General features: G+C 44.9%; 1 protein-coding gene across 2 annotated transcripts in view; it reads left to right on the top strand.

Annotated features, from left to right (window-relative positions):
* The window catches only part of F13A1 (coagulation factor XIII A chain), an 83243-nt gene extending 59000 nt beyond the window's left edge, over positions 1 to 24243 (top strand). Inside the window, exons 13-15 of one of the 2 annotated variants that reach the window (XM_068162999.1) lie at positions 1876 to 2036; positions 5443 to 5579; positions 24195 to 24243. In XM_068162999.1, coding sequence (XP_068019100.1) covers positions 1876 to 2036; positions 5443 to 5579; positions 24195 to 24243 — 347 coding nt within the window. Of the gene's footprint in view, positions 1 to 1875; positions 2037 to 5442; positions 5580 to 9119; positions 11518 to 24194 lie in introns of those variants that run through there. The other variant, XM_068162998.1, reaches the window with a different exon arrangement.
* The last annotated feature ends 2908 nt before the right edge of the window (positions 24244 to 27151 follow it).

The following is a 27151-nucleotide window of genomic DNA, read 5'->3' on the forward strand; positions in this document are numbered from 1 at the left end:
TCCCAAGCAACAAGAAACAGGACAGGAGGAAACAGCATCAAGTTGCACCAAGGGAGGTTTAGGTTGGAGTTTAGATAAAGTCTTTCCTGAAAGACTTCTCAAGCTCTGGAATAGACTGCTCAAGGACATGGTGGAGTCATCATCCCTGGAGGGATTGAAAAGACATGTAGTTGTGGTACTGAGGGATGTAGTTTGCCAATGTCTTGGCAGTGTTGGGTTAATGGTTGAACTCGATGATCTAAACGGTCTCTTCAAACCTACATGGTTCTGTGATTCTGTTCATTTGCAACTGTGTGAGAGTACTCTGTCAGAGATGTGAAGGGAAGATACCTTCTGAGGCACTTAACAGAATTTATGGGCTTCATTCATGGCAAGGAGTGTGTGTATATATATAACAAAAAATTACAATACAGTAAAGAAATGTCAGAGGCATTCTTCCAGCACCTGCAGGAAGTGAATGCCTGATGATTTTCAGAATAATGATTAAAGGAATTGTGTGGGTTGAAAACAACTTTGAGGATTTGAATAGCTTCAACCTTCCAATGCCTTCAAAGGTGCTCTTTTCTACTCAGTTATATTTAGTTTGATCTATTTTTTTGGAAAGGCAACTCAGTGTTGTGTCTCCCTTGGCTTTCCCAGGTACGCTAAGGGGTACAGGGAACTTAACAGAACAGTCAGTGGTAAGGAAATGGAAGCCTATTATTCTTTTTTTCCTTCCTATGGTAAATACATTTTAACAAGGAAGTTCCTCTTTCCTTCTACTGGAAAGCACACTTCTCACAAAATCTCAGCATGTTAGGGGTTGGAAGGGATCTTTAGAGATTAAGTTGCCCAGGATCACAATGTTCAGAGAGGTTTGGAATCTCTCCAGAGTAGGAGACTCCATAACATCTTTAGGCAGCCTGGTCCAATGCTCCAGCACCCTCACAGCAAAGAACTTTCTCCTCTTGTTCAGATGGAACCTTCTTCTCCCAGGCAGCCAGCACCAGAACAAGAGGACACAGTCTCAGGCTGCACCAGGGGAGGTTTAGGTTGGATGTTAGGAAGAAGTTCTGTACAGAGAGAGTGATTGCCCATTGGAATGGGCTGCCCGGGGAGGTGGTGGAGTCACCATCATTGGAGGTGTTCAGGAGGAGACTTGATGGGGTGCTTGGTGCCATGGGTTAGTTGTTTAGGTGGGTTGGATTGGTTGATGGGTTGGACGTGATGATCTTGAAGGTCTCTTCCAACCTGGTTTATTCTTCTATTCTTCTATTCTATTCTATTCTATTCTATTCTATTCTATTCTATTCTATTCTATTCTAGGTTCCATTTTGTAGCTGCTGCCCCTTGTCCTATCACTGGCTACCATTAAAAAGAGTCTGTCCCCATTATCTTGCTCTCCACCCTTTAGCTATTGATCAACACTGAGAAGTTTGTGCACAAACCCAGCCCATGCCCCAGGGGGCTCACAGTCTAGATGGAAAAAAGGACAAGATAAGAGGGGAAACATGAGGGAAAATTATTTCATTGTGAGGGTGACAGAACACTGGAACAGGCTGCCCAGGGGGGTTGTGGAGGTGTCTTCTCTGAAGATATTCAAAACGTGTCTGAATGCATTCCTGTGTGAGCTGATATAGGTGATCCTGCTCTGACACAGGGGTTGGGCTAGATGATCGTTTGAGGTCTGTTCCAGCCCTTAACATTCTGTGATTCTTTGATTCTGTGAATGGTGAGGTAAAGAAATGAAGACAGTTCAGGCAAAGTCATTCTTTGGCAGTGGGCCAACATCTTTTCCAAGGCACTCATGTAACTGGCACTGGCCACACTGGGAGGTGCAATTAGCCATTAGATTGCTTCAGATTAATTTTTTTTCTCTCCTGTTTCTTCTCTCAGCCAGTGCTTTTGATGTTGCCATCAAATCAAGTGAGTACTTGAGTGATCTGCTGGACCAAGCCTCCTTTCATTTCTTTGTGACTGCACGGATCAACGAAACAGGGAAGATACTGGCCATGCAGAAGGCAGCAGCCCTGGAAATCCCAAGCCTGAGGATCAAGGTAGCTCAAGGCTGGGGTGCAGAGGTGTTAACCACCATGATGCACATGGGCATTCTCTACCACTGTTCAGCTGTTCTTTGTTACACTGACTTCTGAAATTGGGAGGTGTATGTGTGTGTGTGCACATTAGACTTTTAGTTTAACATGGACCTTATAAAGCAGAAACTGGATGGAGTGTACAGGTGTGTGCAGGTATGTTCTATATTGTACTGAGTATCTCTACATTAAAGGCTGAGAATGAGCATCATGAGTAGTAGAGAACTGAAGTGATCTTGGAGAAAGGAGAGGAACAGGTCTGAGAAAGCTGGAGAAACTCAAAGGATAAGAGCAGTTACTCAAGTGACTCAAGTCTTTAACTTCTTCAGTATTTTGTTCTATTTGAAGCAACACAGCACAGAAGCCACTTGCTGGAGAATGAAGGACACTGCCATTGAGGTGACTTTGTTTGGGAAAATTCCTGCAGGCATTGTGGAAAACTCCTCCAAACTCAGACAGGCAACATCCATTTGGGACCATGGTTTCAGAATTGTTGGACAGGGCTCTGAGTAACCTGCTCTGGTTGAAGACATTCCTGCTAGGCGGATCATACTGAATGACCTTTAGAGGTCCCTTCCAAGCCAACCCAGTCTGTGATTCTGTGATTTCAGGGCCTTACTGTCACTCTGTGACACTGATGTTAGTGGAGTTCTCTGTAAGTCAGCCATTTCTGCAGATGGTGGCATGATACCTATGAAAACGAAGAATTGTAACATTCATGATAAGGACCTTATGTCATGTGTCAGAGACAGGTCAGGAGGAAGTTTTACACAGAGAGAGAGTGATTGCCCATTGGAATGGACTGCCCGGGGAGGTGGTGGAATCGCCATCACTGGAGGTGTTCAGGAGGAGACTTGACAGGGTGCTTGGTTGCATGGGTTAGCTGATTAGGTGGTGTTGGATGATAGGTTGGACACGATGATCTTGAAGGTCTCTTCCAACCTGGTCTCGTCTGGTCTGGTCTGGTCTGGTCTATTCTATTCTATTCTATTCCATTCCATTCCATTCCATTCTATTCCATTCCATTCAGAGTTCTCAACTCATAATGAGGCATCCAAATAAATAGCTTCATTTTCAAAAGTGCTCAGCCTTCATCTGCTTTGAATGATGTCATTTGGGTTTGATTTTGTCCTAATATTGAAAAGGAATGCAGTTCCTTAAAACTCAGGACCTTGAAAGAAATGTGTTAATAGACCCTTTTTGCCCCTGTATATGTATTTGAACCAATGCTCAAGTTCCTATATGATAATTTCTGTAGCAACCACAGCCTCTAGCTTTTTTTTTTTTTCCAAAGTAGACCAAAAGTGCCATGAAGTTTGGCCAAAAAAATCCACGCTGATTCATGGTTGTGGTGGTTTGAGCCTTAACTGGGACTTACGAGCTCAAATGGGGGCAAGGCTGAGAATCCCTCCCCCACTCCCCCCCCCCCTCTTTCCCAATAGAGAGGAAAAAGAAAGGCAAGGAGCACATCCACCAAGAAATAATTTGGAGTCAGCTTGGAAATAGAGAAGTAAAGAATTTTCTTTAAACAATATATATATGTAACAATAACAGGTAGGGTTCACAAGGATAAGGGACAAGGATGGATGGGAGAAAAAATAAGAATACAAAACCAGGCTCTTTGAAGAGGTGTAGAGGTAGCAGGGAGAAGGATCAGGCCTGACCATGTGGCAGAGAAGCAGGGAGCCACCAGCAGTCCTCCTCCAAGCAAAGGCAGGGACCAAGCGATCTAATGGCTGCAGTATCCTCCTTTTTATAGCCTTGCTGGGCAGGGAGGGGGAGTGGAACAGAGTAATGTAGTTTCCCAGGGGGAAAATGCCCTATAGGGAGGAGGGTATTTTCTCACAAGCTCTCACAAGCCCTCTCACAAGCTCTCACAAGCCCTCCCCCTCCCTCCCCCCCCTCCCCTCCCTCTCACCCTGCTTCCAGGATGGGCGTTAACCCATCACAACAGTCTATAGAAATGTTGTGATGATCTGAGCAGATTACTGGTACTTTCAAACAAAAGCTTTTTTTGTTTACTGAGCATTCTAGAGAGGAGGTAAAAAAAAAGACAAATAAACTCTACTCCAATAACAAAAGTTTAGAAGCTGAGACTTCTTCCAGTTCAATACTTAAAAAGAACATTTTATACAGCATCCCCAATTTCAGCTTCAAATCAGTTTATTCTCCCTGCTGTTATGAAGAAAGGATGTTGAGTATCTTGCAGAGGTTGTTCTCCCATAACTATTTTTTTCTACTACAAGTGAGTTTGTGTCTTCTTTTCTTCTTTGTGATGCATAAAAAATATGCAGAAATGTTGATACCTGGGGTTTTAAAGAGCATGTGTGTGCATGTATCTACACCTACGTATAGGAAACTTCAATTTATTGCTTTTTAAGTATTCTGAGGAACCTTCTCTCATGGAATCATAGAATTGTTTGTCTTGGAACAGACCTTTAAAGGCCATCTTGCTCAGCCCCTCTGCAGTGAGCAGGGACATCTGCAACTACTAGATCAGGTTGCTCAGAGCCCCATCCAAACCTACCTGTGATGTTTCTAGACATCTACCATTTCTCTGGGCAACCTGGGCCAGGGTTTCACCACCTTCAGTGTAACAATTTTCCTCATCATATCTAGTCTGAATCTCACAGTATCACAGTATCACTTAGGTTGGAAAGGACCTCGAGGATCATCGAGTCCAACCTATCAACACAGACCCCATGACTAGACCATGGCACCAAGTGCCACGTCCAACCTCCTCTTGAACACCTCCAGGGTCGATGACTCAGCCACCTCCCTGGGCAACCCGTTCCAATGATGAATGACTCGCTCGGTGAAGAACTTCCTCCTCACCCTGAGTCTAAACCTCCCCTGGCGCAGCTTGAGACTGTGTCCCCTTGTTCTGGTGCTGGTTGCCTGGGAGAAGAGGCCAACCCCTTCCTTGCTACACCCACCTTTCAGGTAGTTGTAGAGGGCAATGAGGTCACCCCTGAGCCTCCTCTTCTCCAGGCTAAACAATCCCAGCTCCCTCAGCCTCTCCTCATAGGGCTTGTGTTCAAGGCCTCTCACCTCCTCTCCTCTCACCTCCTCTCATCTCCTCTCTTTGGTCACTCTTTGTCCTGTCACAACAGGCACTGCCATAAAGTCTGCTCCCATCTTTCTCATCTGCCCCTTTAAGAACTGAAAGGCTACAATAAGGTCTCCCTGGAGCCTTCCCTCCTCCAGGCTGAAACCCAAACTTTCTCAGCCTATCCACAAGCAGAGATCCACCCTTGGATTGTTTTTGTGGCATCCTCTAGATCCACTCCAACAGGTCCAAAAGTTGTATACCATGGGGGAATTTTATTATTATCATATTGAGGAGTTTTTCCCTTTCCTTGTCTTGCAGACCCAAGGTGAGAAGGTAGCTGGCAAACAGATGTCTGTGATTGTGGAATTCACCAATCCTCTGACACAAACCCTGGAGAATGTCACGCTTCGCCTTGAGGGACCTGGTGTGCTGAGAACAGTGAAGAAGGAGTTCAGGTAGGGAAGAAAGCACAACCAGCTGGGAGTTCATCCCCTGCTTGTTCATAAGGAAGAAGCTCAGGAGAGACACTTAACTAATGCTGTGCTGTGTAATTCAATTCAAACACTCTCACCTCACGTTAATGTTCAATACACGGGGGAGCTGTAGGTCTCAATAGTCAGAAGTCGAGCTGTCCAGAGAGCCTGTGAGAGCATTTCATCTGCTCAGTACTAGTACTGGAGGAAGAGGTAGTGGTTGTGGGTAGTTGCTCATGTAGCCTGAGTTTGCTTTTTCACTGTATTGCATTATTTTTAGTGCTTGACAATAGCACCTACAAGTCGCTATCACAGAAGGATTTATCCTGCTTGTGAAGTGTTTACTGCCACTCACACAGTATGTGGAGCTCACATCCTCCACTGCTTTTTAAACAGGGATTTTCTCCACTTGTGTTAATTGTGATTATACAAGATGTTCAGGTACTTCAGATGATCTCTGCAAGCTTACATCAAAGCATAAAGTGTGCATTAGATGCAGCATAGCTGTCAAGGGTTAGTGCTGAGCTGGCCACTAGGTGAGAGATGGAGACTCACTATGAAGCCGACTCCCTTCCCAAAGGGAAGAGAAAGGGGAAAAGGGAGAGAGACTGATGGGAAAGAAAATAAATGAAAATTAAAGAAAATGAAAACAGCTCAAAGGGACATAGTAACAATAACATTAAATAGATACAAACCAATATCCAACCCCTGATGGCAATGTCATCACTCTCATCAATGATGCTGGGGGGGCAGGCCCTGGGAAAGTCCCAGAGAGGATTCATCTGTGGATAAGAACTGGATTCGGGAGCTGGACTTTGGAAGCTGGATCCAGGAATGCACTGGTTGGGACAGAAGGCAGAATAGACAGAGTTCTCCTCAGACCCTGGCCATTGAAGAAGAGTCTTGAACCTGGGGATCCCTCAGCTTTATCCTGAAGATGATGATGTTCATGTACTGGAATCCCTTATTGGTCATTTTAGGGCCACCTGTCCTGTCTGCTGCTCCCTGCAGATACAACCTCTGACTTCTTTCACCCCAGGGTGGGACACAAGATTTAACAGTGTCCTTGGTTTGCACAGGGGCAAGTCAAATAAGAGCCCTTCTGCATGCCAGCCCTTGGCAGTAACTCTAACCATCAGCATTATTAGTGCTAGAAGCATCCATTATTGGTGAAAACATTCAAAAAGCATCATCCCTGAGCAGAGACTGAGCTGATAAATCGAATCACTGAACAGAACTGATTATGCTCTATTGCAGATCAAGGTGCACCTTCATGTTCCTCAGCTCTGTACCTCATCCTGACTCTGTGGTAGCCATACGCAAAGGAAGTTTTTCTCCTCAACCCTCTTTCTTTTTGAGTTCAGTTTTACAAGCTCAACATTAGCCAGTTCCAAGATAGATAACTGAGATCCTTCGAAAATTTCTGCAGCTGTCTTGGGCAGCCAAAGCAGTGCCATCTATCAGTACCTGTGCTGATGGTCCCCAGGAGTGTGCGGAAGGAGTTTGAAAAATTGCCTGTGCTTCAGCAGCTGCATAAACTGTCAGCATTATCTGCAGCTTGGAGAGCAGGTCTGAACCCAGCTGCACCTGGGCCAGGGATAAAAAGACCAAACCCAGTCTCCAGAGTGCAGCTGGATAGAAAAATGACAGTGAAAGAACATCATACTATGCTTGATTTTGCACGTGTTATGTCACAGGTGCTGCTGAACGTGACTCAGCATGCTCCACGAGTTACACAAGCTGCAGCACTAAGCCTGCATTGCTGCCCAGCCCTGCCAGCATCACCCATTATTCTGCATGCTTCTTGAGCCAAAAGCTGGTCTCACCTTCAAGGATGCAGGAGCTGTCAGGTGCATCAAAGGCACAGGAGTGAGGGAGAAAAATGACTCATGGAACATTCATGGTTGTTTTCCTTCGAGTCACTATGCTTTCAGGAGTGCCCTTGGAATTGTTTAAAATGGAAATGGATCAGCTTAGTCATGTTAAGCTTTAACTCCTCTGAGATGGAGGAAGGCTGCAGGTCACACACACAGAGGGCAGAGCAGGGGGCAGTTGTAGTTTATTTAAATAATAATTGCATTTGCCCCCATGCATTCAGAGTGATAAATAGCTCTGGCATGGTGATGGCTCAGCATATTACACAGAACCATTCATCACTGAATTCTCTCCAAGGAAAGTGAGATTAAGGTGGCTTTACTCCATTTACAAAGAGAATCAAACCTATTCTAGGTTTTCTTCACCCTTCCACTGCTTCCCTGCCCATCAGGGACTGTTACATATAGGACATGGCTTTGCAATTCATGGTGGGGATGAGACTTTTGACCTCTGTATTTTGAAGGAGATTTTTCTGTATCATTCACACAACAGGTATGGGTGAGCCAACTTATACCACATTCTGGGAATGAAGCGGGGCTTCATGTTCACCATTCATAAAGACTAGGTCTCTATCCAAAAGGAGATTTGAGTGAGGTGGGGCTCAGCCTTGTCTTCCAGGTAACAAGTGAGAGGATGAGAAGAAAGAGTCTCAGCTTGTGTCAGGGAAGGCTTAAGCTGGACATTAGGATGTCAGGGGTTTAAGTTGGACACTAGGAAAGACACTGAAAGAGTGGTTAAACTCCGTAGGGGGCTGCCTAGTAAATCTTCAAAAGCATGTAGATGTGGTGCTGAGGGACATGGTTTAGCAGTGGACTTGGCACTGTTAGATCAACAGCTAGACTTAATGATTTTTATGGTCTTTTCCAGTCTTAAATATTCTATGATTATATGATCACAGATGTATGGGTGTTTATATAGAGAGATATTAGCCTTAGATGGAGGAGGAGCATGACTCATGAAAAAAACCATGGGGCATAATCTTTGCATGATAAATAGGAATTCACCAGGGAGTGATGAAATGTGGTAAAAGGATTTTAGCCAAGCATGCATTCATACTAGCAGGTAAGTCACATCAGATGTTTCTACATGTCAAAGCTCAGCTGGTGTTAGGATTTGTAGAGAGAATGAGGTTGATTTAGAAGTAGGACAGTAGAGAAACAGGAAAAGATGAGTTTGGTTTCCCAGCACAGATGTTGCCTTCCTGCACACACATTTATATCCTATAAATCAGAGATGGTAGCATGTGAAGATGTGATCTGGAAATCTTCATCCTTAGAGAATTTGGCCCCCAGGTGCTCAAGAAATTAAACCAAATCTTGCTGCATAGCAAACTTCTGTAATGTCTTCTTCACTTTTCACACAGATAATCCCATAAACTCTCAATTTCAAATGGTATTTAAACATGTGAAGCAATTAGAGTCATTGTTCTCCAGGTGAGATTCCAAACCTGTCTGGACGTTGTGATCCTGGGCAATATACTGTGGGTGACCCAGAGGTCACTTTCAATCATTCTGTGATACTGTGAAAAAATTTATAGGCCACTTATGAGAGTGAGTGAAACACAAAAACTTGGAGATGTCCACCCGCAGTTTCTCCAGCTGTGGGCCAATTTGAAGGCACTGACTAACCTTTCCTTCTTCCTTACAGGCAAATCCCAGCCAACTCTACCTTGATCTGGGAAATAAAATGCACCCCCAGACAGCCAGGGTTACGGAAGCTGATTGCAAGCTTGAATTGTGATGCTTTGAGGCACGTGTACGGTGAACTGAATGTCCAGATTCAAAAACCATGAAGCCGGACGGTGCCTTCATCTCTCACTTAGCTCTGTTTCAAAGTATCACGGGACAGGGGGGAGGGAGGATGTAGTAGATGTCTGCTTATTTTTACTTTGGTCAATCCTGTGCTGAACACAATTTGATTAGCTAATTGGTAAGACTGGGGAGAGGATGAAGAAGCACCTGCATATCGAAGGATTTAAAATGTTATACATGTAACTAAAGGCAATTCTAGGTCGTGTTATTCCTATAATTCACTTGTATTTATGATATATCACTTTAGTGCTGCAAGAGAATCTGAAAAGCTCCATTCACCAAAGCAGTCTGAACTTTAATTTTAATTAAGGCCTGATATTTCACTGAAAAAAAAATAAATAATCCACCACCAAAAACTCTCTTATAAATCACTATTCTGTGACTTCACAATATAAACCTGCTTTCCACTCCAAGCTTTTTATAACTCCAGTATAATAAGAATTTAAAATAATGTTCTTGTGCCTTGTCTTTTGTATTTGGATCAATCTATTCTATGGAGCAGCACTATAGACACAACTTGCTGCTCAGGGGAGACCTCACTCTCTACAACTCCCTGAAAGGGGAGCTGAGAACCAGTAATGCTGATGAGGCAAACAGAGTCACAATGTCCTTCTTGTAGAGAAGAGCCCAAAAGTGGACACAGTATTTGAGGTGTGGCCTCACTAGTGCTGAGTCCAGGGAGACAATCACTTCCCTGGTCCTGCTGGTTACACTCATCCTGATACAGGCCAGGATAAGGGGTTGGTCTCTTCTCCCAGGAAACAAGTAATAGGTTAAGAGGAAACAGCCTTAGGTTCCACCAGAGGAGGTTTAGGTTAGACATTAGAAATTATTTCTCCCCCAAAAGAGTTGTCAAGCCCTGGAACATGGTGCCCAGGGCAGTAGTGGACTTCCCATCCCTGAAGGATTGAAAAGCTGGGTAGACGTGGTGCTGGGGGACATGGTTTGGTGGTGATCTGGCAGTGCTGGGTTAACAGTTGAACTTGATGACCTTAAAGGCCTTTTCCAAACAAAAAGATTCTATGATTTTCTGATTCTAAGATTTTATAATGTGTCAGAGCCTGTTAAGTGGCCCATATGCTCCTAATGAAACCTTACTTACATCCCACTTCTGAAATGTGCTTCTCTCATCTAAGTCTTTCAAGGCATTCTACTAACAATAGTTAGCTGAATAATTAAACAGGAGACAGAAGATTATTGTTTATAGGGGGATATATTGAAGCAAAGAGAAGTGATAACTAGGAACAGAGGTTGGAGATTTCAATAGCCTTTGACATCACCACCCTCTTGCTCTGGAGAGAGCTGCCCACACCAACAAAGGAGATGAGCTTTAAAGGTCCCTTCCAACCCAAACCAGTCTATGATTCTATGATAACTGCTCACACTACTACTGCTCGTTCCTATATAAGAAACAGACTGTACTCTGTAAGCAACACACAAAATGCATTTTAGAAGTAATGCAATGAATTTCTGATAGTCCAACTTACAAGGGGGGGAAAAAGGTCTCCAACAGGTCTGGTTTCCTATCAGCAGAAATTCCTGCCACAGAGTGGCAGTGATCTAGTTTGATTACTGGCAGTATCTTCACACTAATCTAGCTGTATCTGTGCTTGTGATTGTACCAAGATGCATGTGCTGGGAATTTGTCTGCTTGTACACCACATCCAAATCCCCCTTGCAGCTGTAAAAGTTTACTCTGCTGATTGCTTAGAAGTTTGTTGGGTTTGTTGTCCTTTGGAAAGCAAACAACTTGAGCTAATTTAGGGAACTGTTATAAAGATGATGCTCCAAAGCTTCTGCTGCCTAAACAGTTTAGTTTATAGGAAGACATTTTCCTCTACTAAGATAAGCTATTATAAACCCCACTGCAACAGACTGGTGAATTATTTTCTGCATTTCAACATAAGGTAGCCACAGGTTTTGCATTATAAAACAATACTTTGTGCTCCAATCAGCTAGCTCTGGAAATGTTTTTAACTAATAAAACTGACCCCCAAAGCTCTGTTTGCCTCATCAGCATTACTGGTGCTCAAGAAAAAAATGTCTTTGCATTCAGAGACACTTAGCACAGGGGAAGTGTCATCATCTAGCTTCATATTAACTCACATCCAAATGTGGTTACAGCTGCAGGTATGAACTTAGGCTGTAAGTGGGAAGAGCCATCATTTGGAGGAAAAGGGAGGGAAAGAAGACTTCAGGATGTGGGTGGTCAGGGATGTAAGAAATTAAAATAAATATTAAGTATCTTATTGCTATCTTGCTGGTGAAGCTGTGTAGCACCACAATGAGAGATCCTTTTTTTTAGCTTTTTTCTTTTTATGGAAACAGCCTTTTGTTAGCTGGACTCCGAAAAGCTCACAGAGCTAATGGTCCAGGTGAAGGCACTGCATTTATTTTTGCAGTACTATGACTCCTTCCTAGCGCAGGCAAAGATATGAGCTCCTTCTCTCTTCATCATCATGTTTTCCACAGTGCCTTCCAGCCCTACTTTGCCTCTTCACCATGGCCATGAGGGCACCCCCGTCATGAGCCATGCCATGAACCTCACTGCTCATTCTTCCTCTTTCTCTGCAGTATTGCAGAGGTCCCTGTCCAATCTCTCCACTCAGCCCCAGGGGTGCACTGAAACACTTCTTGTACGAGAATTATCATCTGGAATGGAGCACTTCGGGTCTGGTGCTCATTTGCTGGATTCCCTGGGCTGGTGAATGTAATATGTAGAACACTTGCCTGGTTTTTAAAGACCTGCTTACATCTTAAAAATAACTTTTTAGAAAACAATTCTGCTTTACCTTCTCCCCTAAGCCAGACAATTCACTCACGTCCTGAGTTATAATCACTTCTCCTCATGCTCTCCTAATAAAGCAGTGGCATTTTTCTGGGGAAAGTGCCTTGCTTCTTAAACATCTGTCTCCTCCTGCAACTTATTTCCTTGTGGGATCATAATTCTCTGCAATATCTTCATTGATTTCTTCTGGAAATGTTAATAAAACTTAGTTCTTTATAAACAGTGATCTGTAAATGTAAACTGTCAGGATTAGAAAGAAGAGACTAGTGATTTTTTGCAAGGTCATGGAATCCTCAAACAGTTTGGGTTGGAAAGGACTTTCAAAGGCCATCTACATCTAGTCCAAGCCCCCTCCAGTGAGCAGAGACATCAACTAGATCAGGTTGCTCAGAGCCCTGCCCAGTGTGATTCGGAATGTTTCCAGGGATGGAAAGAAACTGAGATGCTGCAAGACAGACTGATTTTCCAAACCTTCTAAATATGTTTTGCCCCTTAAAGTGATTTGGGTTGGATGCCCATAATGAAGTGACCAAGAAGAGCAATGTCTGCTACCAAGTAACCATCACTGAATGGCCTGTGGCCCTGAGTATGGAGCCTTGTGTCCACCTGTGGCTACTGCAGGATGCTGCAAGGCTACCACCCAAACCTGCCTCCAGGCTCACACACACCTTCTCGTCCTCCCATCCAAAGGCTTTAACACTTCACTTTCAGACGGTGAACCTGCCAGCAAGGTTGCCAAACAAAGGGCAAGTGTCATGTATGAGGAAAATGTCTTTTTATAACCCCATTCTGCATAACACAAGAGCTCTGGAAAAGCTTTGCTCATGGCCACACAGAGAAGTCACAGCACTGTAATGAACAGCTGCATGCTCAAACTACTTAAATACCTTCATCTAGCCTCAAGACCAGGATGGTGCTGCTTTTACAGCTGCAGGACTTTGGGTAACCCAATGGTCATACCTTAAAAGATAAGTGGCCACAGGCCATAAGAGAAGAATTTTCAAACTGGTCCTGACCTTCACCCCTGGGTTTCATGTCCTTCCATTAGACTACAAACATGCAGGATAAAGCTATTGCCTTGAAAAGATGGATGTCTTTGACCTCTTCATACATCCTGAACAGGGTGAAAGAAAGGGAAATGCCATAGCAGAGCTATGAAAGACCTAGACATGTGAGATCCTACAGATCAGCTGAGACATCTCCCATTATTTCTTCAGGCAGTGAGCACAGCAACACAGATCTGGAAAGGAGAGTGGATTTAGAGTTGCAGGTGCAAGAAGCTTCTGGGAGAGCCTGGAAGTGAGCTGTTAAAGATCTCCTGGGTACAGAAGACATATGCTTTGTTGCTTGCTTTTGACCACCATAGGTGAATGGGTCTACTGGCTGGACAGCCCAAGCGTGGGAACTGTTCTCCCATGTGCCAAGCAACATACCTGCACCACAGTGGTTTGGAAGCAGGTGTCTCGTGGGAGTGGATCCTTTACAGACATGTTTTTGCTGGGCTGTTTTAATAAATCAAGAAAGCAAGCATATTCAGACCAGCAATTCCTTGTTATTATTTCAGCTAACTCTGAACCCCGTTACTATTTTGGCTCAGCCACCTGCTCACAAATCTTAGTTTGTTGCTAAGTGTCAAAATACCCTAAATCAAAACTGGTGTCTCAGCTAGCAACCAAGCAGCAGTAACACCAACGAGTCTGCAACATGATTCACATGCAGCATCTTACTGTCTGCTACCATGAGAAGAGCAACCATAGAGACTAAGTAGGTCTGCATGATCATAGATATAAAAATCTATCACAATTCTGGTCACTTAAAGAAAAAAACGTATATCTAGGGGATTTAGAACATTATAGCATCATATCTCCCCTCCTGAATGACTGAAACTTTATATTCATTCAATGTAGGAAGTCCTAACTCAAATCAGTGTTTTTCAGACACAGTACAGAAACACTTTTGTAGGACTTTTTGTTTCTTTGTGCTTGACTAGAAGTGAATATTTGACACAGGACAAAGGAAAGGTGCAGGTAATTTTGAAGTATTCAGCTCTAGAAGTGCAATGATTAGCAAATCAGAATTTGGCTATGGGGATGTTTGGATTATGGCAATGTGCTATTTTGCTTCCATGTAGTTTGGTTCTGGATTTGCTCCACTCCACATTAACTCACTGGAGAATGCTTGTGTGTGCAAGGAAATGAGGATCCAAACATCTAAATACTCATCAGCAGTGACTCAAAAACCAGAAAACTTAAATTCATAATAGACTCAGAACCACAGATTGCTAAAGACTGGAAGGCACCTCTGGAAATAGTCTAGTCCACCCCCTCTGCTTAGGCAGGGCCACCCATAGCAGGTTGCCCAGGATCAGAATGTCCAGATGGGTTTAGAAACTATCTAGACAAGGAGATATCACAACCTCTCTGGGCAGCCTGCTCCAGTACTGTGTCACTTCCCAAATAGTATTTTCCTTAGGTTCAGATGGAATCTCTTGGGGTTCCAGTTTATACCAACTGCCCCTTGTCCTGTCACTGGGTACTACTCTAAAGTGATTAGGGTTAGGGTTAACGACACAAACTCTGAGGCTTATGCTCCCAAGTGCAATTTGAACCCTGGGGTAACTGGGGGAAATCATCACATAAACAAGCCATGGTGGGCCAGCATCCCTGAGAGCTGAGCAGTGTGACTGGCAGGGTTCATGGGACACCAGATGACTCTCACCTGGGCTTTCTTTCCCTGGTGACACCTGATAAAACACACAGGAAATTACAACATTCAGTTTTGACCTTTGCTGTTTGAAAGCACAGAGAGAGAACTGGACAAGAAAAATGGATAATTATCTCTTTCATTTTCCTTTTTAAACCGACAGGCTTGACCCAGCAAGCTGCCAAACAGCACAGCTCTGCTTTTCCTCCTCTCTCTCCATCCCAGAGGAAACTATCAATACCTCAAACTGTGCTGTGGTGGGAGCCCTATCTGGCAAGTCAACTGCTCAGCATCTGGGATGTTGATAGGCCTGACTCAGGGAGGCTGGTGGAGCTGCTGGAGACTAGCAGGATCAGGGCAGAAAGGGCACTGGAAGTGTTTAAAAAGAGACTGGATGCAGCACTAGGTGCCATGGTTTAGTTGATTAGATGGTGTTGGGTGATAGGTTGGACTCAAAGATCTCAAAGGTCTTTTCCAATCTTGTTAATTCTGTATTCTCTCCTAGCAAGGCTGCTGCCTTGCACAGCACTAATTAACTTCAGGAGATTTTCAAGGAGAAATCCTGTTTCCACTGAAGTCAACTTTGTTGCTACTTTGGACTTGATGCCACAATTTCACATGTTCTGTTGCAAATGAAATGCATGAAAATTCATTGTACAAATCCTGCTGACACAAAAGAACAGACCAAGAGTGGGGAGGGATTATTTCTCATCCCTTATTAAAACTGGACAATCTGCACTGTTAGAAACCCAGTGCACTTTTGGCACAGTGCTCAGAAAGATAGCTTCAGATACAGCCATCAGTGAAATAGGGAATGTTAATAATGCCATTCTCTCATCCATAAAAAGCCTTACTGTAAGAGCAGGAAGCTAAATAAAATACTTCCACAATATACAGTAAAAAGGTATTTAAATCAGCTATAATTAGATACAATGTCACTTGGAAAAAAAATCCTGAAAGGCCAAAATTACAATAATCAATGCACTAATGGGGAATGAGACCTACACCTTAAGTCAAGAGCTGTGAAAGCCAGGTTGTTCTGCTTTCAAAGGATCATTTTGGTTGGAAAAGACCTTTAAGATTAGCATGTCCAGTCATTACCCAAACTCTTCCAAGTATGCCACTAAAACACGTCCCTCAGCAACACACTTCATCTTTTAAACACCTCCAGGGATGGTGATTCCACCATCTCCCTGAGCAGCATGTTCCAGTGTTTGAGAATCTTTTCAGTGAAGAAGTTTCCTTTAATGTCCAATCTAAACCTCCCTGGTACAACTTGAGGCCATTTCCTTTCATCCTACTGCTAATTAGGTTCCATCCTCCTTTCAGGTAGTTGCAGAGAGTGAGAAGGTCTCCCCTGAACCTCCTCTTCTCCAGACTAAACAACCTCAGTTCCCTCAGTTGGTCCTCACAACACTTGTTCTCCAGAACCTTCACCAGCTTCATCGCTCCAGCACCACAACACCCTTCTTGTAGAGAAGAGCCCAAAAGTGGACACAGTATTTGAGGTGTGGCCTCACTAGTGCTGAGTCCAGGGAGACAATCACTTCCCTCGTCCTGCTGGTCACACTCTTCCTGATACAGGCCAGGATAAGGGGTTGGTCTCTTCTCCCAGGAAACAAGTAATAGGGTAAGAGGAAACAGCCTTAGGTTCCACCAGAGGAGGTTTAGGTTAGACATTAGAAATTACTTCTCCCCCAAAAGAGTTGTCAAGCCCTGGAACATGGTGCCCAGAGCAGTGATGGACTTCCCTTCCCTGAAGGATTGAAAAGCTGGGTAGATGTGGTGCTGGGGGACATGCTTTGATGGTGATCTGGCAGTGCTGGGTTAACAGTTGAACTTGATGACCTTAAAGGCCTTTTCCAAACAAAAAGATTCTAGGATTTTCTGATTCTATGATAAGGCTATGTCTGATAATCATGTGAAGCAGCAGTTCCACTATCACCGATCTGTTTCAGATGTTGAAGACTCAGCCCCTGTCAGCTTCATGTGTTCTGGTGAAGAGCTGGAGAAAGCGCATGGAATTCCTCAGCTCAGCACTGCTCAAGCACAGCAAAGTCATCTTTACTACTCACATCCATTAGACAGGGTTTGTAGCACCAGGCAGAAAAGGCACTGCCTGCAATTTTCATGAATTGAGATATTGGTCCTTGAGACACAAATGGAAAGAAAATCAGAAATGCACTTGTGATAATGAGTCATGGGGTTAAAGGGCTGCTGCTAGCTGAGTATTTCTGTTCAGGACCTATTCCTCCTGCTTCAGATGATGAAGAATCGCAAAGAGAAATTCTTTTGTCATAGAGAACTTCAATGAGGGAGGCTGGTAAATACAATGAGGTTGGAGGGGCTGGGACAGGAGAGTTTGCCACTATCCCTCGAGGTGTTCAAGAGGAGACTGGATGTGCCACTTGGTGCCATGGTCTAGTCATGAGGTCTGTGGTGACAAGTTGGACTTGATGATCCTTGAGGTCTCTTCCAACCTTAGTGATACTGCGATACTGTGACACTGTGAAAAGCAAAGAGGCAGAGAAGGGAAAACAATTAGAAGAGATACAGTTGGCAGTGATGGAAAGAGAGAGGCATCAAGTCACGTTATTAGTCACGGTGCAGGGTGATATAGAAGGTTACAGAGGGTTGTCATGACCTGGTCCTCCCCTTAACCAACCCTGGTCAGCAGGGTGTGGAGGGGGTAGCCCTTGGAGTAAATAAATAAAGGCAAAATGACGTCAAACAGCTAATGAACTGGGTTTATTACATTGGGCAGAAGCAGAGGGAAAACGGGAGGAAAAGCAGTGAGAAATATGTCACCATTTCCCTGGCTTGAGAATGGTGGCATTGCCGCAGGAGCAGTTCCATGTTTCTTGGCGGTCGGCGGGGAGCAGGGCCGTGCCACATGGCCCTCTCTAGGCAGCAGGCAGCGCGAAGCAGGGCCGTCCCGTGGCTTGTCTCGGAGACGCAGGCAGCGAGGGGGGAGCCGCACGGTGCGGGGCAAGCAGTGCCGGCTATCTGCGCGGAGCCCTCTGAGCATGCAGGCAGCGAGTGGGGCCGAGTGGGGCGGAGCGGAGCGCAGCAGCAGTGGGAACAGGACTGTGCCCCGTGGCTGCCTGCCGCAGAGCCCTCTAGGCGCGCAGGCAGCAGCAGAAACGGAGACGTGCGGGGCAGTGCAGAAAAGGCAGTGCCGAGCGGCGGGATGGCGGGGAATGGAGCGGAGCAAGCAGCTCCCTCCGGCTCCCTACTCCCTCCTGCTTTTCTGGAAGTTCCCTGTTTTCCCTCCCCACCCCCGGACCCGCGCTGCGGGCGCGGTGCAGGGCAGCACCCCCAGGGCTGTGCAGTGCCGCCTTCCCCCCCGCCGCCAGTCAGTAGCACTCCTTGAGACAATGAGAACACTTTGGAGGGGTCAGAAGTGCTCTGTTGCTGTCTCTTGTGGGAATCACATTTACGAAGAGCAAGGGCCTCCTGGCTTCTGCTGCTTGGGTTGTCAGGCTCCCTGCTACCTTGGCTCCCTGCTGCCTTGGGGTGAAGGACACAGATGTCCTCAGGAGTATTTCTAATATGCTCCAACCTAGCATCAAGCCCACCATCAAGGTAAGCAACACTGCAATATACCAAAGGTACTATACTCTTGGACCGTTATTTCACAGAATCACAGATTCAGACTGATGGGAGTTGTAAAGGACATCTGGAGGTCATCTAATCCAACCCCCTTGTTAAAGCAGGGTCACCCAGGGGAGGATGCATATTTCATTCACTGTTTTCTGCCTGCCAACAAGCATGGATTATCTCTCATCCACTGTTGAGACAGTGGATTCCTGGGGTTGGGATCCCCTTCATGAACTTGCTCAATGGCTCACTGCCATGTAGTGGTTGTCAACTTCTTCCTCGGAGACAAATGGGGCTGCAGTGCTCCACGACTGAATGGTAACTCAGCATACATCAAGGGGCATAAGGGAGGGGGAAGCACTCGAAGACATTGCCATCACAGACCTCCCCTCTTCCTCAGGTTCTGCCTTCGCTCCAGCTTCCTAATAAAATTTTAATCTAAAAATAATATCATAAAGGAGCTTTCCACATGAACAGGTAAAACAGCCTTGGCGCTAAAGCTCCAGGATCTCACCAGCTTGTGGAGGCTGTCAGCAGGTCAGCACTGAGTGAAGTTTATTAGCAGGGCTGACAAGGTTGTGACAGTCTGTCTGTGCCAGCAGCAGATCACGAGGTTTCTCCTTCAGAGCTTCTTAGTAACAACAACCTCATGTTCCATGTTTTTATTTGCAGCACTGATTGAAAGCACTGCAAATCTGCAAGTGAGCAGTACAGGGACTTGAGCTAGAAGTCAAAGGGTCAGACTTGGAGGAGAAGAGCTTTATAAATGTGTGCACTGCCCATGATTCCCCTGGTTTGCTGTGATAGAAGTTCTGATGAAAAGAGCATGAGAGCTAATACACAAGAGAAGCAGGTTGCCCACAAGTTCCTGGTGTTCTTATGCTCTCTTCTCTCTAGAAAGTGGCACTCTTGGAAATACACATCAGCCTTGCATACCAGTTTGCCTGACCAAATTGGAATGAGAAAAAAAGGAAAAAAAAAACAGAAAAAAAGGGAAAAAAGGAGGGGGAAAGGGAAAGGGAGAGAGGGAGATGGAAAGGGAAAGGGAGAGGGGGAGATGGAAAGGGAAAGGGAGAGAGGGAGATGGAAAGGAAAATGAAAAGGGAAAAGGAAAAGGGAAGGGAAGGGAAGGGAAGGGAAGGGAAGGGAAGGGAAGGGAAGGGAAGGGAAGGGAAGGGAAGGGAAGGGAAGGGAAGGGAAGGGAAGGGAAGGGAAGGGAAGGGAAGGGAAGGGAAGGGAAGGGAAGGGAAGGGAAGGGAAAAAGGAATAGGAAAATGAAAAGGAAAAATGTCTAGCCCCATCCTCTTGACTGTCCATCTTTAGATATTGATAAGCATTTATATTTTCCTTGGGTATGATATAAAAGAAAAATCACAAATTATAGCTTTGCCCATTGTTTCTGTCAGTCTGATCTAACTCTCTAGGAAGCTGGCAAGAGAATCCTTTGATTTGAATGAGATTTTGATAAAGACTCAGGTTGCAATGGCCCAGCTCTTCATTCAGCATGAGGTCAACAGAGCATGACTAGCTTCAGTAAAGGTGTGCCAACTTACAGCATGTGAGGAACTGGCAACATAGTGTTCCTTAGCGGCCCAAGTGTAAACTAATTTTGCAATCACAGGTTGATGTCAGGATTTTGGTGCCAAAACAGTTGGATTTGAGCCATTTGGGGCAACAGGTGGGGTGAAGAATGAACATGAAGTAAATATTGTTCTGAATAATCAGCCTTAGCTCTGCTGTTCTTTCACATTAAGTGTCAAAACCCCAAATATTTGCATATAAGACATTTTAGTGCGTGCTAACCTGAAAGGAATGCAATGCTTCTAGTAGAGACCTTCTAGTAGCGCATATCCCCCAGCTTCTGTACCAGAAGCAGTGCATTTAGCAGATTACAAAAGCTGGGCAAATAGACCAAGCCCTTAATTACCTGTCCTGGAGGATTTCTAGGTACTGTTAAGTTGTTTTATGTTATTTTTGCTAAAGGAGAAAAAGGTGCATGTGTGGGAGGCTGAATTTGTATAGAAATAAGAATGAAGATTAAGACAAGAGCTCTACTTTATTATGTATAGCTGTTATCTTTATGGGGGGGGAAAGGTAATTAGTGAAATTAATTACTTTAATTATACAGACCCCTTCTAATAGCTTTTAGCCACATTAAATAATGACACAGCATTTACGAGGTAAAGTTTGGCTAAGAAGAGGAGTCAATGCAAGCAGCCATTTGGCCTCAAAGAGGTGTCTGCAGTTAGCGTGCAGCAGGATTTTATGTGGTTAGAATTAGGATAAAATTGATTTTTAACCAACCATGTGGACCACAAAAATAAATTACCACACTTCTGGAGGGAACAGAAGTGCAGTCTACACAGAGGACAAAGACTCTAGAGATGAATCTGAGTGCTCAATAGAAGCCACAGGTCAAAGCCCACCACCTCCACTTGTGCTGAACTCAACCTGTTCCTCAAACAACACTGTTGATTGCAGTGAGCCCTACTTGACACAAGCTATTTTCATCAACCAAAGGGGAATTTTGAGTTTGAAAGGGCAGTCCTTCAAGGTTATGTGTTTTTCCAGGAAGCTTGTCTGCATGAAGTCACATCAGTGTATGTTGAAGGGAATACATTTACCTTGAGCTCTGAATCAGTTTGACCTCGGTTACTAGGGCTTGGACAAGATGTCACAGGGAGTGCATGACTATCACACAACAGCTCTGTGTCACCACAGAAGACCTATGTGAAGTGAGGAGCTGAAGAAATTTGAGATTGCTTGGGATTCCCTCAGAAGTTACAGCTCTCTCCAGGTGATCAAAAGGCAGTCTGTGATGCTCCTTTCCTCCAGAGACAGGACAAGAGGAAGCAGCCTCAACTTGTGCCGGGGAGGTTTAGGTTGGAGATTAGGAACAATTGCTTCCCTGAAGTTTGTCAAGCCCTGGAACAGACTGCCCAAGGCAATGGTAAAGTATCCATCCTTGGAGGGATTTAAAAGCCATGTAGATGCAATGCTGAGGGACTTGGTTTAGTGAAGACATGGCAGTGTTGAGATAATGATTTGACTTGGTGATCTGAAAGATGTGTTCCAACAAAACCAATTATCTGATTCTAGGTTATAGGAATTTAAAATAGAGCAGGTCATTTGACCTGTGTTCTGCTCCACCACCATCAAACCTCTTGGCTGTCTCCAGTTGTTTTTTTCTGGGATATAAAGTTGGTCCCAAAGGGGACACTGGATAGAACACCAAATATATTCTGGAGCTAGCTGGTATACTGAACTCCTGGTGCAGAGCACTGGCACAAACCCTGCTTGTATCTACCACATAATAGGGCTGATCATCCCACCACTGACCACAAAGCAGATGCAATGTACCATAAGGAGAAGAGGGAGGAAATCAAACAGCAAAAGCTGGGGTGGAGGGGGAAATGGGTCTGAGGAGACACAAAGAGGAAGGAAAGAATAAGGAAGGATGTGAAACAGTTACACAAATGTTAAGTGGTTTTTAAAACATCACAGATGAGACAACACCCTCCTGAGCTTGCTAATGTCAGGGCTTGACACGAGTCAGAAATTACCTTAAAGTATAGATTGATTGCACTAATGGGATGAAGCTGCAACTCTTCTTGGAGGAGCACTATTTATTTCAAGGCCACTGAAAGACACAGACGTGAAGAAGTCATCAAGACGTGACTACATCGGTTTGGCAGCAGCAGATAGAATATGGCTCAGTGATTCCTACACACATTCATTCCCTTTCATTCACTGCCTTATTTCTTGTCCTTTAAATACAGCTTTTCATGCTTGTTAGCTAATAATGAGCTAAGACAAAGTCATCTTTCATCATGTGTGATCCAAAACAACATCCTAAACAACATCCTAAATGTAATACCTGGAGCAGCAAAACTTAGTTAGCACCTTGCTTGATCCTGGATAATCTGTTATGGATCTGTGTTTCTCCAGACAGGTTGTTAGACACACAAAAAAAAATCAGGGCTGAAGGCAGTATTTACTTTGTGGTTTTCTCACTTTGTATGTGGTTTACACATTATGTCTTTAAAAGAGTCATCAGAAGACACCGTCCCCCATAGCAAACTGCTGGCCAAGCTGTCAGCCCATGGCTTGGACGGGAGCACACTGCGATGGGTTAGGAACTGGCTGGATGGCCGAGCCCAGAGAGTGGTGGTGAATGGTGCCACATCCAGCTGGCAGCCAGTCACTAGTGGAGTCCCCCAGGGATCAGTGCTGGGCCCTGTGCTCTTTAACATCTTTATTGGTGATCTGGATGAGGGCATTGAGTCGATCATCAGTAAATTTGCTGACGACACCAAGCTGGGGGCAGGAGTTGATCTGCTGGAGGGCAGAGAGGCTCTGCAGAGGGACCTCGACAGGCTGGACAGATGGGCAGGGTCCAACAGCATGAGATTGAACACATCCAAGTGCCGGGTTCTGCACATTGGCCACAACAAGCCCATGCAGAGCTGCAGGCTGGGGTCAGAGTGGCTGGAGAGCAGCCAGGCAGAGAGGGACCTGGGGGTGCTGGTTGATGGTAGGCTGAACATGAGCCTGCAGTGTGCCCAGGCAGCCAAGAAGGCCAATGGCATCCTGGCCTGCATCAGGAGCAGTGTGGCCAGCAGGAGCAGGGAGGTCATTCTGCCCCTGTACACTGCGCTGGTTAGGCCACACCTCGAGTCCTGTGTCCAGTTCTGGGCCCCTCAGTTTAGGAAGGAGGTTGACTTGCTGGAACGAGTCCAGAGAAGAGCAACAAAGTTGGTGAAGGGCTTGGAACACAAGCCCTATGAGGAAAGACTGAGGGAGCTGGGGTTGCTCAGCCTGGAGAAGAGGAGACTCAGGGGTGACCTTATCACTCTCTACAACTACCTGAAGGGAGGTTGTAGACAGGTGGATGATGGTCTCTTCTCCCAGGCAGCCAGTACCAGAACAAGAGGACACAGTCTCAGGCTGCGCCAGGGGAGGTTCAGGTTGGATATTAGGAAGAAGTTCTATACAGAGAGAGTGATTGCCCATTGGAATGGGCTGCCCAGGGAAGTGGTAGAGTCGCCGTCACTGGAGGTGTTCAGGAGGAGACTTGATGGGGTGCTTGGTGCCATGGGTTAGCTGTTTGGGTGGGTTGGATTGGTTGATGGGTTGGACACGATGATCTTGAAGGTCTCTTCCAACCTGGTTTGGTTTATTCTAAATAAAGGTTATTCTAAAATGATGAGCCACTTCCACTGGTCAGGAAGAATCCCCAACTCTTTCTTTCTTCCAAAGCAAGACAGTGAAAAAGCAGCCCTAGAACCATCACTAATATAGCAAAATGCAAACCACTGGAGAGCAGAATTCTTCAAATTGAACAATGTCCCTGTTAAAAGATGTGTATGAGAATAATTGTGCAGGGCAGAAAGCTAAATAATCACATTAAAGGCTTCCACTACTTGAGTTTAGAAATAGGAGGCTTAAAATCATTTAATAAATAAATAGATAAACAAACAAACAAAAAAATAAAACCCAGAACCAGAATTGAAAATCCTCTACCCACAGGAAATCCTTGTCTCAATTTTCTGACTCATAAAACTCCTTGTCAGGTTAACCTCAGATTTTGCACACACAGAAATCCTCTTTTGGCTAGAGAAGATAGTTGAAAAAATGGCAGGGGAAAAGCAGCTCTTTTGCAGAGAGTTAACAAAATTAGGTTTGGCATGTAAAGCTAGGCATAATCTTCACAGTGGAACCACCAAACTTTTGGGTTTAAACTCTGTATCTTATTGCCGCTGTATTGTTTTTATAGACTTCCTGTGTTTTTTCCTGATACTGTGTGTGTTTTGTTTCTAGACCTTCTTTTGGAGAACAGCAGAATACAAACCCAATGCAGCTGTCATAGGTGAGCAGCTCTCTCATTTGGGGCGATCCATGGTGCAGCTCTACCCTCTAATGTGTTCATTGCCCACATGTTCACATCTAAGTTCCCATTTCTCAGCAGCTTCGCAATAATCTCAGCATGGTATCAGTTGAAAGGGACCACTGGGGATCACCTAGTCCAATTCCCTTGATAAAGGAGGATCTCCCAGAGTGGGCTCTCCAGGACCACAATGTCCAGACAGGATTGGAATCTCTCCAGAGAGAGACTCCACAACCTCTCTAGATAGCCTGGCTTAGGGCTCTGGCACCCTCAAAGGAGTGGGAGGGAGGTGCATTTTACCTTATATTTTTCTTTTTCATCACTGGGGAACAAAGATATTTAGCTGTAGGACTGAGCTGGACAGCCTGCAATAGCTTTCACCTGTTGGCCTGAAGGTCTTACTGGCAAAAGGTACTTGCAGTCACAACCACTGCTCTGACCTGTGGCAAATGGTTCTGATTTTGTTTTCACATTGAGAAGCCCAGTCCCACCTAATTCTTTCCAAGAGTTTATTAGTATTGCACTGATGCTTCTGGTGTTGGCTGGCTTCTTCAACCTACTCAGCTGGTTGGAGGCTTTATCAGAAGTGCAGAAATATGCCCTATCCCCTTCCAATGTCAAAACTAGCTTATTGGTACTTCCATGAAAGTTTGGTGGAATCCATGACCATCCCTGCCAAGCTCAGAGGTGAGTTGGCAAAGCATGGATGATTAGCAGGAAAGGTGTGTTGAAGGCTTGCCCAAGCAGCTTACACCAGGCATGGCTCCTCCTAAAGACTGCCATTTCCTTGAGTTTTGTTTCTCAGGCTGTCCAGCTCAGCCCCCACTTCCAGAACAGCAGCTCTTGAATGGGTGCTTTGTTACCCATATCCTGTTGTAACACCAAGTGCTGCTTTAGTTGTTGTACAACATTCAGTGCTTTCACAAATTAGATTGATTCTGGAAGAGTCTGGTTCTGCCCTTGCTGAAGTCAAAGACAGGACTTCCATGAAACCAGATACCCATTCACTATCTGTTTAATTGCTCCTCAGAAAGCAATGAGAATATCAGATGGCAGGATGCAGATGAGAGGAACTCTTGCCTTCCTCACCTGACAAGAGAATACATTTCCCTGTGTCACACTGGTAACTCATAGTCACCCTGTGATCTACTCATACCTCCAGGGACTCTTAGCTACACAGAGAATACTAGGGGTTGGAAGGGACTTCTGGAGATCACTTAGTTGAACCCCTTTAGTAAAGCAGGGTCACCCAGAGCTGGTTTACAGGAACACATTTGCTTTGAAAGCTCCAGAGGAGACTCCACAACTTCTCTGGGCAGCATGCTCTAGTGCGCTGTCACCCTCAAAGTAAAGTAGTTTGTTCCAGTTTGTGCCCATTGCCCCTTGTCCTGACCCTGGACATCACTGAAAAGAGCACAGAGCATCCTCATGACCTTCATCCTTTAGATATTTATTTGCATTGAGAAGATCCCCTCTCATACTGCACAAGCAATGCATCTCCCTGATGACAGTTCAAAGCCTCAAAAGCTTTGCTTTTCACCCTGTTTAAAAATAAATCTGTGCTAATGATAGGATAGGAATAAAGAAAATCTCCATTCTGATGCTCTTTGCAGTTCTGCTGCTTGGAATGGGCAGAGGGTTCAGTGCACTGCTACCATGAGCAATGGGGAGGGCTGAGAAGGGAAAATCGATGCCATTTCTTGTTCAATTAAGTTCATTGTGATTCAGAACCACCTTCTCACACTGCAGAGCCTGCAAGAGATCAGTACTGCAATCACTACCTTTTAGCAGCTTGCATGCTCTGTCTGGACCTGAACAAGCTGCTCTCTGGCAGGATATCACACTTTCCTCTCAGAAAAAGAAAGAATGGGGAGCAAAACTAAACCACCACACCATCCATACCAGGCCCTCTGAAATATGTTGTCATAAATCATGGGGCTTTAGGTGGGCATGTCACAGAGTGGGACAGAGGAGAGTGTCCTTAATGAGTTGTTTTATTTAGATGTCAGGACTGCAGCTGTCATTTTACCCTTCAGTAAGAAGCTCTCTCTCCTCCCCACCTCACTGAGAAACATCTGCAATATCTGTTGGGTCTCACCCAGACTAAGCAGGGTGATAGCCTGCTACAAAGCCTTTTGCAAGGCAACAGAAGTATGCTGGTGGACTCTGCTAGATGATAGATTAGATCAGATCAGACACCCATATACGCAGGGGTTAATAGTCATGGGTATCAAGAGGTTATGATAAAAAGATTTTTAGGGTCTCTTCAACCACTGAAGTTATTCTGTGGCAATTCTAACACAAAACAACACAGACACACAAAGGGGGGAAAAAAAGGTTTTGCAATAGAATGGCGTAACCTGGAGAGCCCTGAGGCTCAGCCAAGGATGCCAAGATCTGCCACAATGCACAGTGCCTGCTCCGTGCCAGCACCAGCACCCCACAGGCCTGCTCAGCACCTCGCAGGAGAAACTGAGGATGCTTGTGAGCATGTCTCACTCTAGTGACAGGACAGACAAACTACAAAAGCCTGGCACCTCCCAGTCTGTTTTTAATGGCCACTGCCTGCTCCCTGAGTAGAGGATCCTCTCCAAGAGGTTCAGTCCAAGAGGTTCAGTCCCAAATTATTAGTGTCTAGCAGAGCAAACAGTTATTTACAAAACACAAAGGCAAGAATGATTAGAGGTGGCACAGGCAAAAAAAAAAAACATCTTGAGAAAGAGACTCATTAGGATGACTAGGAAAAGGCCTTATATATTTCACAAATCTGGGGTTAGATCCTGGATATCTGTTAGCATATGGGAATGGATAAGTGATGTGTGAAACATCTTAGGCCATGGCCCTCCACATCCTTTTCCAGCTTTTTTATGGCATTGCTAGATGATGTTTA

Source organism: Melanerpes formicivorus, unplaced genomic scaffold, assembly GCF_026170545.1.
Source record: "Melanerpes formicivorus ecotype bairdi unplaced genomic scaffold, bMelFor1.0.p_v2 SCAF_69, whole genome shotgun sequence".
Classification (NCBI taxonomy): Eukaryota; Metazoa; Chordata; class Aves; order Piciformes; family Picidae; genus Melanerpes; species Melanerpes formicivorus.